At 48.9% G+C, this 15,517-nt stretch overlaps 1 protein-coding gene and 1 pseudogene across 1 annotated transcript in view; both read left to right on the top strand.

Moving 5' to 3' along the window:
* Positions 1-15,517, top strand: part of LOC144169268 (uncharacterized) — a 90,356-nt gene that overhangs the window by 34,415 nt on the left and 40,424 nt on the right. The window contains exons 2-3 of the mRNA XM_077698369.1: positions 1,722-2,123; positions 4,157-4,345. Coding sequence (XP_077554495.1) covers positions 1,722-2,123; positions 4,157-4,345 — 591 coding nt within the window. The remainder of the gene's footprint in view (positions 1-1,721; positions 2,124-4,156; positions 4,346-15,517) is intronic.
* On the top strand, positions 12,380-12,523 carry LOC144156378 (U1 spliceosomal RNA; annotated as a pseudogene).

Here is a 15,517-nt window from a genome sequence, read left to right as displayed (position 1 = left end):
CTTGGGCTCAGTAAGGCGACGAAAAACAAGTCGCTATTTTTGTTCTCTCAAGATGTGTCGTAGTGCTCGAGCATATATATCAGGCAATTTCTAGATCAACTTAGAAATTACAAATAATTACAATTCTCCCTCACCAGAAATTTTGGTACAGGCATCATAGTCGGTATCTTTGGATACATTGAGGCAACGAATGTGAGAGATATTGTGTATTTGGGTATAGACCTTTTGTATTAGGCTAAACGAAACGCTTGAAGCACCGTGGATGGCGCGAAAAAATTCTGTAAACTGTCACCTGCACATTGTGAACTGAACAGGGGAGTGGGATAGTGAAATCACCAGATCGAGCGTGCGTTACAGCAGTCACCCCCCAGACTTCATTGGTTTCATTGCTACTGGTTTGTTGAAACCAAACCTGGCCGAACCAGACACGACAATGAACAATTAAATATGCTGTGATGGGGCGTATTGTGTGCAATTCTGACTTGGGCTGGTAGTTACCAGGCTGAGTAAAAACACCAGTAAAGATTGTGTATCAGTCCTCCTTAAGAGCTGCGTTGAAAAATAATCGAAAAGGAAAAACTTAGTTTAATTCGGTTACGTCAAGGTTTCTTTATTATCGCGGGAAATTTTGGTGAGTTCTCTACGGAACAAGCGTTTACGCACTGAAAGTATCACACGAGGCTTCCCCATGGAATGAGTGACATCCTCTCATTTGTTCGTAATCATGAGACGCGCTAGCTAGCCTAGAGAGGCGTGTAAGTGTCACTTCTCGGGACGGACTGTGACATGTCATTTACTACTGGGTGAACAAAGGATCATTGTAGTACTGCCCTTATTAGTTCCTTTGCGACGACTTGGGACATTCTAATGTGCCCTTGGGTTGTGGAAGAGCTGTTTTTATCTTCCTGGTTGAGTGGAAAACCAAAATGCGCATACGCACAATATTGCCGAATGTGCTCAAGATCCTCACGAAGTCCAAACTGACTAATTACACAATTCTTGCCTGCAATGTGATTGTCAGCGTTTACTTTCTATGTAAATGTTAAGCAATGAAAGATTCAGTTTTTTAGACAAAATTTATACTGACTATCCTAATGCCTGTGGAAATTAAACGTTTTCCCAAAAAACATTCCAGCAGGGTAGCATGCTTGGACTATTTAAAAGAGCTCAGGCATATAAAATATACCTGTGTTTACTCGAAGAAAAAGTAGCACTAACCAACGTAGGTGCAGTTAAAAAATGCCTTTCAACAGAAAACTATCATTATTCCAAAACCTAACAGTTCGCACTACGTGTGCTTGCTGTTATACGAAAGGAGCTCTACTAAAACAGTCTCCAGTAGGAGAACTTAACAGGTCACGAAAGTGGAACGCACTAGCAGACCTAGAGGAGGCATGACTAGCATCACGTACGATCGTTTTTAGGTGCTTTGGCCTGGGGCCACCGATTGCACAAAAGTCCCAGAGGTCTTGAGGTTCCGGCGAAAAAGTGCCCGGTCAGTTGTCACTTCGTTACCATTTGCATTTTTTGTGCAAGTTTTGGTAAAAGTTGACATTGTGAAGAGCCCCTTGTGAATCACTGTTCTCTCTGCATTGCTCTTTTTATGGGGCTAAACTTGAGCCTTCCACGGTAGCACTGCTCAGGCCGCGCTCTGGTTCAGCGCTTCGGTACCCTGTCGAGGGTCAAAGCGCTCGCCAACCCTTCTTCCCTTTCCTGCGCAGGCCAGAACCCGGGCTGCTCGAGGCCCTTCAGGAGGAGCCCCGAGCGGAGTTCCAGATGTCGCTGCACCTCATGGAGGCGGGGCTTCGATCGCAGGCGGGAGGACTGCTCTCGTTGGCTTCCGACGTGAATCTCTGCCAGTTTGGACCGGCCACGGGTGCCCTGCGGTCGGTGTGCAACAAGCTGGCCTCCAACGGTGCGCTTCGCTCGCTGGCCGTTCAGTACGTGGGCGGCGGCCTCGGGGCCGAGGTGGATGAGCTGGGTCAGGCGCTCTGCCCAGCGCTCGAGGAGATCCGGGGTCTGCGCAACTTCCAGCTTGACCTGTCGGTCTTTCACGCCGACACCGACGTCTCCGGGCCGGTAGCCGAGATCTTCAAGGCACTTGCCTCCCTCCCCTGCCTTAGGTGCGTCTTCGCCCGCTTCCACAATGTGGTCAAAGAGAACGGAAAGTTGCATTACATTTCTCCAACACTTCTGGGACTAGTCTGAGGTTCAAAACTGCCAGTGAGGTTACACATGACACAGCCAGGGTAAATGCACTTACCTGTACAAACAGCGATACAGAACGAAAAAAAAATTGCCCCTTTGGCTGGGATTTCACGGAGCTCCCGGTAGCCGCCTCGCGGAGTTGCCGGCTAACGTAGCCCCTTCCGGGGTATGGTATGATGCTGGTTGTTCACTCCCAAGGAATGGGTTTTAAGTGCGAATGCACTTCTTAAGCGAGCCTGAAGCGTCCGCCGCCGTCCGCATTCCGCCGCCGTCCGCATAGCAACAGCTGCGGGTGCGCGCGCTGCCTGGCCGCTGACATGGCACATACCCACGTGGGGGATTGGCCAGGAATCTCCTCGTCTTCCTTGGCAACGGGGGGAGATGGGCGCGCGCTGCCTGGCCGCTGACATGGCACATACCCACGTGAGGGATTGGCCAGGAATCGGGCGTGAGAAGGGCTAATGCACCCGCTTAAAGGAGTACTGACACGAAATTTCAAAGCTGAGATCCGCTCTAGCAATCAAGTACAACGACAATACAAATAGGTGTCTGTGCATGGCACATACCCACGTGGGGGATTGGCCAGGAATCGGGCGTGAGAAGGGCTAATGCACCCGCTTAAAGGAGTACTGACACGAAATTTCAAAGCTGAGATCCGCTCTAGCAATCAAGTACAACGACAACACAAATAGGTGTCTGTGAATAAATGCATCTTTCTTTCTTTGTAGTTGTGTGTGTGTGTGTGATCTCTCTTTCGCGAGCATTACCGAACCGCGCAAATTCAACTCGTACATTCGCACTTCCACATTCTTCCCCTCGGGGAAATGCGGGGAATTTTTTTGATCTAGTGACAAGCACATAATTCTGGGGTGCCTAATTTAAGTTGCTCTGTAGTATGCATTCTTCCTCTTGGGATAAGGGTGTTTGTTTCTATTTGGCGTATCATTTTAAGCAAAGCCTTCTACCTATACCAGCCAACGGTTATTTCGTGGCGTGCGGGACAACAAACTCCCACAGCGGAGGTGGCGGGGGGGGGGAGTGTTTCACTCACGGAGTACACTGTCGGTGGCGTGCAAGTAATTATCTATGCAAGAGACCCAAATTACACTGCTGAGTCGCGTGAGGCCACACGTAAATGGGGTACTGAGGAGAGACGACTGCCGAACAGGAGTCCTGGGTCCGACTTCACATGCGGAAGTTCGTCGCAGCGGCGCCCACTGTGTCAACACTCCGCTGTGTGCTGTGTTCGCTGACGTGGCATGTTTTCAGACGGTTTTAATAAAATACTGCGCGTGTGCGGAGTTTAAAACTCAGTCACAAGAGACTTTAGGGCTGTATACCACACGTTGAAACAGATTTCCGGACAGGTAAATTTTCGTTGCAGTTGGCCTTTAAGTTCAAGAATTGTATGAAGGGCTCCTTAATGCTGTGGTGGCCACTTCTTTGTTTTATTTGGAATTGCTGGCACATTTCTATACAAAAATTTCATTTTCTTTGTGCATTAGAACTTTTTTCTCATTTTTGCCACGCCTAATGATCAGCAGAGACCGTTACCTTGCATCTGTGATATACCAGTATGGGTGAACTTGTTTACTAATTTGGGGCTTCATTAAGCAGCAGAAATAAAATCCGGTCTTACTCTTTAGAAATGATTGGTAAGAATTTAAAAATTGTGGTACCTAAATCGAACTCTATTTCCCAGGGGACATGTATACTGGCTTCATAAGCTCGGTATTTATTATGGCCGCAGTGAGCGATATCAACAGCAGGCTACGCATGGTGTTAGCCACTGTATCAGCGTGGAGGGTACCTCACGTACATAAAGTTCAGAGTGAGAAGAGTGTGCTGAGAAAGCATTTCGCTTTACCCAGGCACACATAATTACATTCTGCGCGATAAAGGTAGCCTGGAGTCTCATGCCCGGAGCAAATCGCCTCTTACTCTGCAGGCAGGTGTCCCTGACTGTTCGCCGGCTGAGCCGCGCGCTCGCCCAGCTGCTGGAGACCCTGGTTGTCAAGCGCCGCCGCAGCCTTGTGGCACTGCATTTGAACAGTTGGGAGGCCATTCCCAGAGCCTCCATTGCAATGCTGCGGGACCTGCTGTCGCGGAATTCTTTTCTCTGCGAGGTAACCATCAGGTCGGTGGGCCTGGTAGCACTTTCCATCCTTGAGAAGGCTTCCCCGCCGCATTGTTTGACAAGACGCCCCGTCCCGTATTCATACCTTTAGGGGTAGATGCGGGTTGCCTACGAAACGTTGATTCGACAGACCTCTCGGGCAGCTTGAACCCAGTAATTACCCACGCGTATGATCCTGACACGAAACTTGCGCCTGATCTTTGGACACACTGGTGAAAACTTGTTAGTGACTGTACTAACTGGAAACGGATACCTCTTGTTTGCCTCATGACTAAGCAATTACCCGTCGTGCACACTGAAGTCTCCGACCGGTGTTCAGACGGACTTAGTGAATATGCTTCTACAATGGTGCACTCAACGCCATTGTTACTCGGGGGTGGGCGGTGAAAAGTTTTGACCTATTTCACAGCGGCAGCAGCCGCCTTTTTCACGCTTTTACGTAGCGTGACGTCAATTTTACGCAAGCTGAAGTTGCAAATGTGTGACCTAAAGGGACAGACAACCGATTTTTGTCGAGTAATTCTCTATCCCAAATGAAAGGGCATCACTTAAAGCACCTTGACGAGAAACGGTTTTGCTGATAACGCCGTAGAACTGTTTAAATCGAAATTTTCATATCTACGAGCCGTATGTGTCCCAACCAAAAATAATGTTGGCAACAATAACATAGAGTAGCTCGGCAACATACTTTTGTCGTATGCGAAACGAAAAACGATATTAAAAAAAATTGTCCCCAGCTAAAAAAAGTTTGAATCGCAGGCTTTCCTGTTGCTTAATGCATTTTTAATGCAACGTTCTATTTGCACGAATGCGGCATCTGTTGACCTAGACGATAGATAGGATCTGGCTTCACGTTGTCGAGGTGGGAAGTTCGATTCTCCCCGGGCGCGACGTTTTTTTTTTAAGCTGCCGTTGGGGTATTTGGGAACTGAAATAAAATATTTTGGCAGAACAAACGCCCCTGACTCAGGCAGAGCCGTCCAAGCTCCTTCACTGGGTCTGTTACTGAACGCTGCCGTTCATTCTGGGCATGGAGGCTCAGTTAGCCGCACTGAGAGCAACTCAGCGACGGCAGGCGGCGTGTCTTAAAAATTTTGATGATGGTTTAAGTTTAATGGCGCAAGGCCGACATGGGCAAAGAGCGCCAAATACAAAGTTATTTGATAAGGAGGGAAATCGGATAAAGTCAGTTAAATACTATGAGCACGTCTGGTGTAAAGGGCCAGGGTGAAGAACGTGAGCGGTTAAAAGATAAATACGGTGGCTGGTGTATAGGACCAGGGGTAAAACTATGGGTGATAAGAGATGAGTTGTAAGAAATGAACTTCAGATAGGAACCTGAAGGTTCGCTGAACAGAGAACATGGCTTCATCTCCTAAGAAGTATGACGGGTGTGGTGGAATATGTCGTGTGTGTAGTTGTGGGAAGTGTTTTCGTCGTGTAATGTCGAGTGCCTTACATTCTATGAGGATGTGGATCACGGATAGGGCCTCTCCGCACCTGCGGCACAGAGGTCTTGGAGACCCCGTGAGAAGGTGCGAGTGCGTTGCATGAGTGTGCCCTATCCGTAATCTAGCCAAGGCGACTTCAGTGTATCTGTTACGTGTGTCGGTGGTGTATGGTCCCAAGTGTGGTTTTATTACGTGTAACGTGTTGTCTGTTTGTTCACTCCAGTGTGTTTGCCATGTTTTGCGAAGTTGTTGTCTGATGTGTGGTTTCACGTCGGTGTAGGGTAATGTGGTTATGTCTACTGTATTCGAGAGTGTAGCTGCAGCAGCCATTCGGTCCGCTGCTTCGTTCCCGGCTATACCACTGTGGCCAGGGACCCAGCAAAGAACCAGTTCAAATTTGCGTACATACACCGACATAATACCCTTGACTATTAGATTTACAACGTGATTTTTTGAAGACTTTGTTGACGACAACGCCCGCACGACACTGAGGGAGTCTGTATATATAATGGATTGTGGGATGTGACTTTGAAGGATATGATTAACAACAAGAAGTACACCATAAGCCTCTGCCGTAAAGATACTGGTATTACTGTTAAGAGTTCTAGTGACATTAAGGCCGGGCCCATGCGCCGCGCAGGACACAGAGGTGGCAGTTTTAGAGGCGTCCGTATAAAATTCAGAATATTGATACTTCTGCTGCAAAAACAAGAAGTGCTGCAGAATTGCACATGTGGGAGCTCGGTTTTTATCTACATGTGTGAAGGATGTGTCGCATGATACAGGGCGGAGATGCCATGGTGCTATAAAATCTGTTTGAGAACTTTGTATGGTGTCTAAAAAGGAGACAGAAAGCTCTGACGCTTCCTCTCTAACTCTAAGAGAAGGGCGCAGAGAACGATGGTCGGTTTAGGAGTAGTGCAGTCTGAGACGTATCATAAAAAGCCGATTTAAAAGGATGGTGTGGCATAGATGAAATTTTAAAAGCAAAAAGAAGATCTGTGTATGCTCGCTGACGTTGTAGGTTCCACTTATTACACTCCACATAGAGGCTTTCGACCGGGCTAGTCCGGAAGGCGCCACATGCCAACCGGAGCCCCAGATGAAGCACTGGGTCCAGCATTTTGAGGGATGTCTTACTTGCTGACCCATAAACAACGCTTCCATAGTCTAATCGTGAACCTATCAGGCTGGTAAAAACACGTAAAAGAAGTTGTTTGTCAGCCCCATATGAGGAGTGGGAGAGAACCTTGAGTATATTCATGGCCTTTAAGCATTTATGTTTAAGTTGTTTTATGTGTGGAATGAACGAGAGCTTTTCGTCAAGGACTACACCTAAAAACCTGTGTCCATTTCTGACTAGAATTGAGACACCATTGAGTTTGATGTCTGGATCCGGCTGAATGCCGCGCCTTTTCGAAAACAAAACACAAGTACACTTCACTGGATTAAATTTAAAACCGTTGCTATCTGCCCAGCCAGCTAGCTTAACACCAAGCTGCACTTGGCGCTCGCAGATAGACAGGTTACAAGACTTAAAGGATAATTGCACGTCGTCTACATAGATTGAGCAGGAAATGGTTGGTGGCAGAGCCTTCCGAAGAGAGTTCATTTTTACAATAAACAACGTGCAACTCAAAACTCCACCTTGCGGAACACCGTTTTCCTGCACATGAACTCTAGAGAGTGCAGTTCCAACTCGCACGCGAAACGTTCTTTCAGAGAGGTAACTGGCAAGCGTGTTCCACATGTTACCCGACATACCAAAGGACTTCAAATCGCTGAGGATGCCGTACCGCCAAGCAGAGTCGTACGCCTTTTCAAGATCAAAGAATACTGTCATACAGTACTGCTTATGGAGGTAAGCATCTTTAATATATGACTCTAACGCAACGAGTTGATCGTTCGTAGATCGCCCCGCCCTAAAGCCTGCCTGACAGCTCTCGAGAAGACCATTGTACTCTGAGAAGTACACGAGTCTCCTGTTTATCATCTTCTCGAGGAGCTTACACAGACAGCTTGTCAGGGCAATGGGGCGATAACTGGCGGGAGAGGAAGGGTCCTTCCCTTGCTTTAGGAAAGCCACTACTATGGCCTCCCTCCAAGAGCGTGGGAAGTGCCCCGAAAGAAATATTTTATTGTAGAGGTGAAGAAGTGTATCAAGTGTGTCTGCATGTAAGTGTTGTATCATTGTGTATGAAATCCTGTCTGCACCTGGAGCTGAAGGTTTACAAGTACCGAGTGCGACCTTCAGCTCATGAAGTGAAAAGGGGGTGTTATAGGATGAGTTCGACTTATTAGTGTCTCGCAAGGACTTCTTCTCACATGATGCTTTGTGCTTAATGAAAGTGTTGGTGTAGTGTGCTGAACTGGACACGTGTTCGAAGTGTTGTGCAAGTGTGTTAGCCTGGTCTTCTTAAAAATTTTCAAAATAATGTTTAGAAATACATATACAATTCAACCTAGTAGAAATAATTGTGTTAAAAGGTTTTCAATACATAAATAAACGTTTCAGCAGTTACAGTAGCTGCTAGGCTTGCATGTCACGTGACAGGGGACACATATTGTAGGGTCAAGTTTTGACACTACGAAACGCCACCGTTTCGATTTCAGGAAGTGTGCTGCCAAATTAAAATTATTTCCACCAATTTCTTTAGAAATTGCTTGTGGTTACCGGGATATATAAACTGCTGCCCATGGACTTCATATGAGCTAGAGAACATATACGCGACAAAAATCGTTGTCCGTTCCTTTAAACGTTCCCGCCAACTGTTGAAATTACATCACGTCTTTTCAGTCAATCACAGAGGGCATAACATACAAGTTGTATTGTTGTTGAGTAGCAAATACAAGTATGTGTTTTCATGTACACATCCACACCATTTCGTCTAGTTTTTCGTTGCCGGCCGAGAAATATTTGCCTTGAGTAGAGAGAAATAAGGCAAACTTCAGAACTGGTGCCAATAACGTCATGAAACGTCAAAATGACGACAGGACACAGGGAACATGTGTCCACAACTGAAAGCCAATCAGAAAATTCTTCGGCAGACACAGTTCACGGTGAATTTATGGCGAGAATAGGGGCCCGTATGCAGCAAGTGTTTCGATTGCACCTCAGCTGCCTCTGGATCTGTTTGGGCCAGATACGAACGCAGCGACTTTATTGAGTACATTCGCTTCGCACGACCAAGGGCCCTATTCTCGACGTACTATATTCAGAGTGAACTGTGAATTCGCCGGAAGACTTTTCTGATTGGCTTTCACTTTTGGTCACATGCTTCCGGTTGACAAAGTAGTTGCGTTTGCTTTCGTCATTTTAACGTTTCATGATGTTAACTGGCCCAAGTTGTAAGGTTTGCCCTTTTTCTCTTTATTGAAAGCGACGCTTATTGAAAGCGCCGGCTTTATTGAAAGCCGGCAATCAAAAAGTAGACGAAATGCATCGGACATGATAATGTAGGCCTGTCTTTGGTATTCAAGAACAATACGGCTTGTATGTCACTTCGTCTCTGATAGGCTGAAAAGGCGTGACGTAATTTAAGGAGTTGGCGGGAACGATTACCACACCTTGGTAACTTCAGCCTGCGTAAAGTGACGGGACGTTACGTAGCGGCTTCAAAATGGTGGATGCTGTCGCCGTGAAATAAAGCCGAAAAATTCCGCCGACCGTCGGCGCCGTGAAATCTCCGTGAATTTGCATCAGATAGAGTTTCGCCCGACGCGGAATTTAAAACTGTTTTGTAGCAAAAGAAATAATAGTTTTGACTGTTTACAAGTCAGCAATAACGGCGCAACAAAATAACGTCCCGTATTTTATTTTTATAATTGGCAACAAAATAATACCTAATTGTTTGGCGTGACAATAACATAAGGGTGCAGTACAAGCCTCTACCCAACGCATTGTATTTGTCCACCTTCATTCTAGTAAGCTGGTGGGTCACATCGTAGGATTCCAGAGAAGAATAACAAAGAAAAGTGGCTGTTTTATTCAGTATTTTGCACTGATCGAGTTCGAGCTTTACAAATGCGTGAATCGGCGGAATTGGCACGCTACGCCATTATCAGGCGTAGCGTTTGGCTGTCCTTACTGCGGCGTAGAACCGATGGTCACGGTCGTCCATTTCTGTGATCACGCCATAAACTTGTAACATAGCAGCAGACGATAGCTTGGCGGCGGTGACGGCCGGTAAGGTGATAACGCAACACAGCTTGAAATGAAGCGGAAAGCTCAACTATGTCACGGAAAGCGATCGAAAGAAATAAATAGGTACGGTGAAAAAGATTGTGTGATGCTCTTTAGCTCAACACCTGCTTTCCGCTCGATTTTGGATCAACGTTACTTGATCGCCTTATGGTGTTGACCACTTGACGCCAATTTTAACCGAAAGAAATGTGCTTTTCTTGCCCAAGTTATTGATATTATGGGCTTAAACGCGCCGACGGTCCACAGGCGAAGAGGCGCGCCGTAGTGGAAGGCTTCGGATTAATTTTGACCCCCTGGGGATCTTGACGTGCGCCGAAGTCTCAAACATACGACCGTTTGCGTCCGGAATCGAACACGCGTCCTTATGCTCAGCATCACAACGCCTTAGCCACTGAGCCAACGCGTTCTTGCCAACCCAAGCTGCCATTCTAATTTTTATAATACATGCCTAGTATATTCGTAACTTTTATACGCGGTATTTCGTAGCTAGGTGTGATCTTTATAAGATAAGCGTCAAAGTACACTGTATGCCGTCATAGCTATACGTGCATCACGCCAGTGATTAAGTACGTGTTGCTTACACAAAAATCACGAATTCACTGTGAATTTATGAAGTCGAGAATGGGGCCCCAGTTTCCAATCTTGACCTGAGCGTTTCCGGCTTCGGGAGGCAGTCTTGGCTTACCCAGCAGTGAATGCAGATGCTTTGATACGGGGCATCCCATATCAGCGCTGAACTCGGGAACCGTAGTCCGAAAACGGCAGCCTTGCCGCGGCTCTTCGGGAGACCGCCCCTCTTCCAAGGGAGAGGAGCGATAGGCCAAAAGTCCCAACCAGAAATCCTCACGGCAACCTGTAGTTTGCTTTAGAATTCGTTAAACAACAGGCACCCTTTTCTGCTAGGCCGTTCGATGGCCGGAAATTGGGGACGGATCTGATATGTTCGAAGCGGTTGGGTCTTGCGAAGGCAGCGAAGCCACGCGAAGCGAACTCAAGAAGTCACGCGCGCCGGTAGACATGCATCAAGCATGTACTACAGTCGGCAAAAGGCTTGTCTATAACTCGCGAGCGGCGTGCATTGGACTGCACGCGAGACATCTAGTGATAACGCCTGGTTTGAGACCGGCAGAATATGAGCATGCGCGACCAGCATCAGCGCGATGACTCTTTCCCTTGTCGCTGTGCCCGTCGCCTTGGCTTCCGTACCTACTTTCATCATGAGAAGGGTTGCCTGCACTGCCGGGTGGGGCAATGAGGGATTGGTAGTACAGCGTTGGCTGCGTTTGACTACGTGCAACGCTTATTTTTCGCGGCGCCCTACACAATTTAGACAGGAGTTTTACCCTGTATTCGAGTCAACGAACGACAATCGCCGAAAACGCATTGCTGTCGGTGTTTTATAGTGACTAGATATCGGTCCGTGATAGCTTGCACAGTGCATTAAGTATTGTGGCGTGAGCCCGTCAGCAGTGACATGCAAAGCCGAGCCCAGAAACCGGATAGTCGTGCTCACGGGACTCATGCAGCTATTGGCGGAAGGATAACACAATGAACAGCTGTGCGCCAAGGCTAATTCAGACGAAAAAACGCGGGTTCGATTCCCGCCAGCGGTAGCCGTTTTCCTGATGGAAGAAACATCCCCCTCGCGAGGGGCACGATCAAATGCAGAGCATTTCCGGGGGCGCACGACGTTAAGTAGTTTGCTTTACGTTAATGTTGTTGCACTTGTGGCAACTGCTGACGAGAGAGCGCGGCGATGAGTGCGTTCCAGCCTCGCCGACAGCCGCCTTTATCACGCCACGATCGCGCCACGCGAGCGCGATGCTGACGTCACGATCACGCCACAGCGCGCCCCCACCTGTTGGGCGCGAACCGATTGCGGAGAGAGCGCGCGATGCGAGCGGAGAGTAGGCGAGGAGGAGCGGGGCTGACGAGATAGCGCGGCGATGAGCGCGTTCCAGCCTCGCCGACAACCGCCTTTATCACGCCACGATCGCGCCAACAGGGCGCACCTGCGAGCGGTGCGGACAACTACGGACGCCAAGAACGGGTGACATCGTGAGTTAAAGAAATGCTCTGCATTTAAAACTCGCACAGCGCGCGCTAAGGCGGGTAATCTCCGCTTTTGCTTCCCGGCCCGGCAGCGCAGGCATGCAGCGCTTATTACGGTCAAAGAAGGCGTGCAAGCCAAGGAGACGGGCACAGCGAGGAGGGACGCAGCCATCGCACTGATACGAGCCGCGCATGCTCACGTTCTACCTATCTCAAACCAGGAGTTATCCCTAGGTGTCGCCCGCGCACTCCGGAGCACGCCGCTCGCGCGTTATAGACAAGCCTTTTGCCGACTGTACAACGCCTGAAAAAGCATTGCACGGGCTTTTACTTACTTGGTGCTGGGAGTGTCAGTGATCACGAATGCTGGCTCCCTGAGGCGAGGCCTTCCATTGCACTGCGGTCGGCTGAGCCTTACCACAATCCCAAACGGGGGTTGGTGGAGCATGCAATTTTTGGTTTTCATCGTGTAGGAAATCCTGACCCCCTCACAGGGGCATCTGCATCAGCAGGAAAAAATTACACCATCTTCCCGTAGGGGAACCCTGAGTAGTATGCGAAGCAGCCATGGGGTTGACTGAAGTTCCCATTAGTTTTCAGTTCGTTGTTTCCGTTGACGTTCAGCTTCGTGTGCCTTCGTTCTTGACGTAGTTTGAATGAGTGAAGGACATTAGGCGCGTTCGTAGCACATGCTTCCGTCTCCGTTTGTAGTGCAGTAATATGTTGGAACACGGGAATGTTGGTTCTGTTATTCTTAATGGTGTGCGCATGGCGTACACTGGGTGTTCTACTAGGCTTGTTATTAACAAAACGATCGGCACACCCGTTCCTGTGCAAGGTGCCGTTCGTCAGGGTTGCCCATTGTCTCCGTTGCTTTTTTTTTATTACGAGTGTTTGCCGCGCAGCATATGGAAGGCGTTTTAAAGATAGAGGTAGAGAAGAAAGTAGGAAGGAAAGAGAAAGAGAGGCGTTTTAAAAATGGGAGTAGAGCAAAAAGTAGGAAGGAAAGAGAAAGAGAAGAAAATACGGAGAGAGGGGCTGCCAAGAGCACAGAAGGTCACGAAACCGACAGGTGTTCAAATCTACACGTATGCATGCAGTCCAGTGGCGTGCAGAAAGTCCATCAGCGGCCTGCAGTATTTATCGTCCTGCACCCAGCGGTTGTAGTAATCCGGTTTATCCCACCGGAGACCAACCTTTCTGAGCGCATGGTCTCGAGCTGTCCTCGTTCCCGCGCACGTCCACAAAAGATGCTTGGCGTCAGCTTCAACCGCCGGAGACGGACACTTGGGACACGTTCCTGGGACGTCTTGTGAGTGCCCCCAAGTCCAAGTGACTAAAGGTGTGAGGGCCACCCCAGCCCGAAGCCTCCTGAGAGAAACTTCCTCCATCCGGGAAAGATTAGGGGGCAGCAAGCAGGCACACGGGGGAATTAGGGCACGTGTGTCCCTTCTCAGGAGAGATTTCCGGGCTAAAAGACGGGAGCGCGGATCACAAGGAAGGGGGCTAGGGGAGAATTCAGGGGGGGAAGACGAGTGGGAAATATGGTCCGCTAATTGATTCAGTATATTCCGACCGTGCCCCTGTACCCAATGTACACGGATCGTTAGCTCTGATGTTCTGTGGAGGCTGTGAATCTGCTGGCAGATCAGAGGTGTCTTCTTTACTTGCTTCAGATGCTTCACAGCACTGAGCGAGTCTATATATATATGCACCTCCGTGATGTTATGGAGTGCACTTGCAGCATTGACTGCGTCATGAACAGCCTGGAGCTCCAGTAGCAGCGGGTCCGGAGTGTCGGTAGCGTAACAGCGCGAGCCTTTGATTTCCGGGTGCGTGGCACTGACGAAAGCAGTCCGTCCTCCGTCCGGCAGAAGAGCTGCGTCTGTGTACACTACGCAGTGGCCTTCAGGGACTGTGATATCGGAGATTGGCGCTGGCTGGTCACGGCGACGAAGCTTCGTCGTCTTATTCGTTGTCATTGTCGTGTACCGCCATGGTGGAAGATCGTCTGAGGTTGAAGTGACGGGGGACGCATGAGAAAAATGTGAATGAAGCGCTGCGACCACTGGAATATACAAACGCTTGAGCTTCCTTCCTTCTTCGCGCTGGTTTATAAGCTCCGTTATAGTATTGAGCTGGGCGTGTTCCTGTAAGATGGGTATCGGGGTAAGATGAGGAAGTGCCGTGATGGTGCGCATAGCTTCTCGGTTTATAGTCTCAAGTTGCGCCCACTGTTGCTTGGTCAGTCTGTGAAATTGTGCCTGGTAGAGTAGGCGCGGCTGGAGAACAGCACGTACGAGTCTTCTAGCCACCTCCGTGCGGGCTCCTCCACTACGCGCTGCAATCCGGCGGATCAAGTGCAAGGTTGTCGAGGACTCCTTCCGTGCCTTCCGGAGCCAGTGAAGACCAGAACCCGACTGGTGGATCAGAAGTCCGAGCACCCGCAGCTCTTCTTTCGCTGGTATAGCAGCTGAACCAATTTTAAGTTGAAAGTTAGTCATAGAGGCTAACTTCCTTCCTGACTTATTAGCCACTTGTATGTAGCACGACTTCTCAGCTGAAATTTCTAAACCGGCTGATTGCGCAAAGGCATGAAAAACATCTAGGGCTTGCTGGAGATGACGGCACTGTAAACCGAGGTCGCGGTTTGTGGACCACAGTGTGACATCATCCGCGTAGATAATAAATCTCACGAAAGGGATGTCTTGCAACTTCCATGCCAAGGGTGCAAATGCGATGTTGAAGAGCAGCGGTGCTAGCACGGAACCTTGCACGGAACCCCACGATTCGATGTAAACAGGCCGACCGGCTTCCCATCCACTCGTACAGAAAACGTCCTTGAGCACAGGAAGGAGTGTACCACTTTGGATACATGATGTGGAATCCCTAAGGACTCCATGTTTCTGAGTATTGTCCTGTGGTCGACGTTGTCATAGGCCTTGGAAATGTCGGTAGCCACCACAGTCCGCACAAGATGGCTGTGGGGTGAAACATGCAAGATATCATCAGCCAGAATAGAGAGTCCATCCTCTGTACCTAGGTGCGGTCTGAAGCCAATCTGAGCAGGATGGTATTTCCTGTTGTGCTCCAGCCACCAGGATAATCGAGTGGCCAGTATCCGCTCAAATATCTTGCATATTGTCGGTGTCAAAGAAATAGGTCTTAGTGCATTAATACCCGTGGGTGGTTTTCCCGGTTTGGGGATAGGCACTACCACGGAGTGTTTCCACTCGGGTGGAATGACACCTTTCGCCCACACATCATTCAACGAACGGAGTATTGCGTCCAAGGCCTCCCCCTCCAAGGTCTTGAACAGCTCATACGGGATTTCATCATACCCTGGAGAAGAGTGTGCTTTTGATTCTTCAATGGCCGCGATGAGCTCGGCCATCGTAAACGGTTCGGTTATACCCGATTCATCCAGTACCACAGCCGACGGAGAGGCGGCCGGAGGTTGTTGGC

Source organism: Haemaphysalis longicornis, unplaced genomic scaffold (genome assembly GCF_048455015.1).
Source record: "Haemaphysalis longicornis isolate Haplotype H1 unplaced genomic scaffold, Haemaphysalis longicornis Haplotype H1 scaffold_1, whole genome shotgun sequence".
In the NCBI taxonomy this organism is placed as follows: domain Eukaryota; kingdom Metazoa; phylum Arthropoda; class Arachnida; order Ixodida; family Ixodidae; genus Haemaphysalis; species Haemaphysalis longicornis.
The sequence above is the reverse complement of the archived record's forward strand: the minus strand, read 5'-3'. Positions and strand labels throughout refer to the sequence as shown.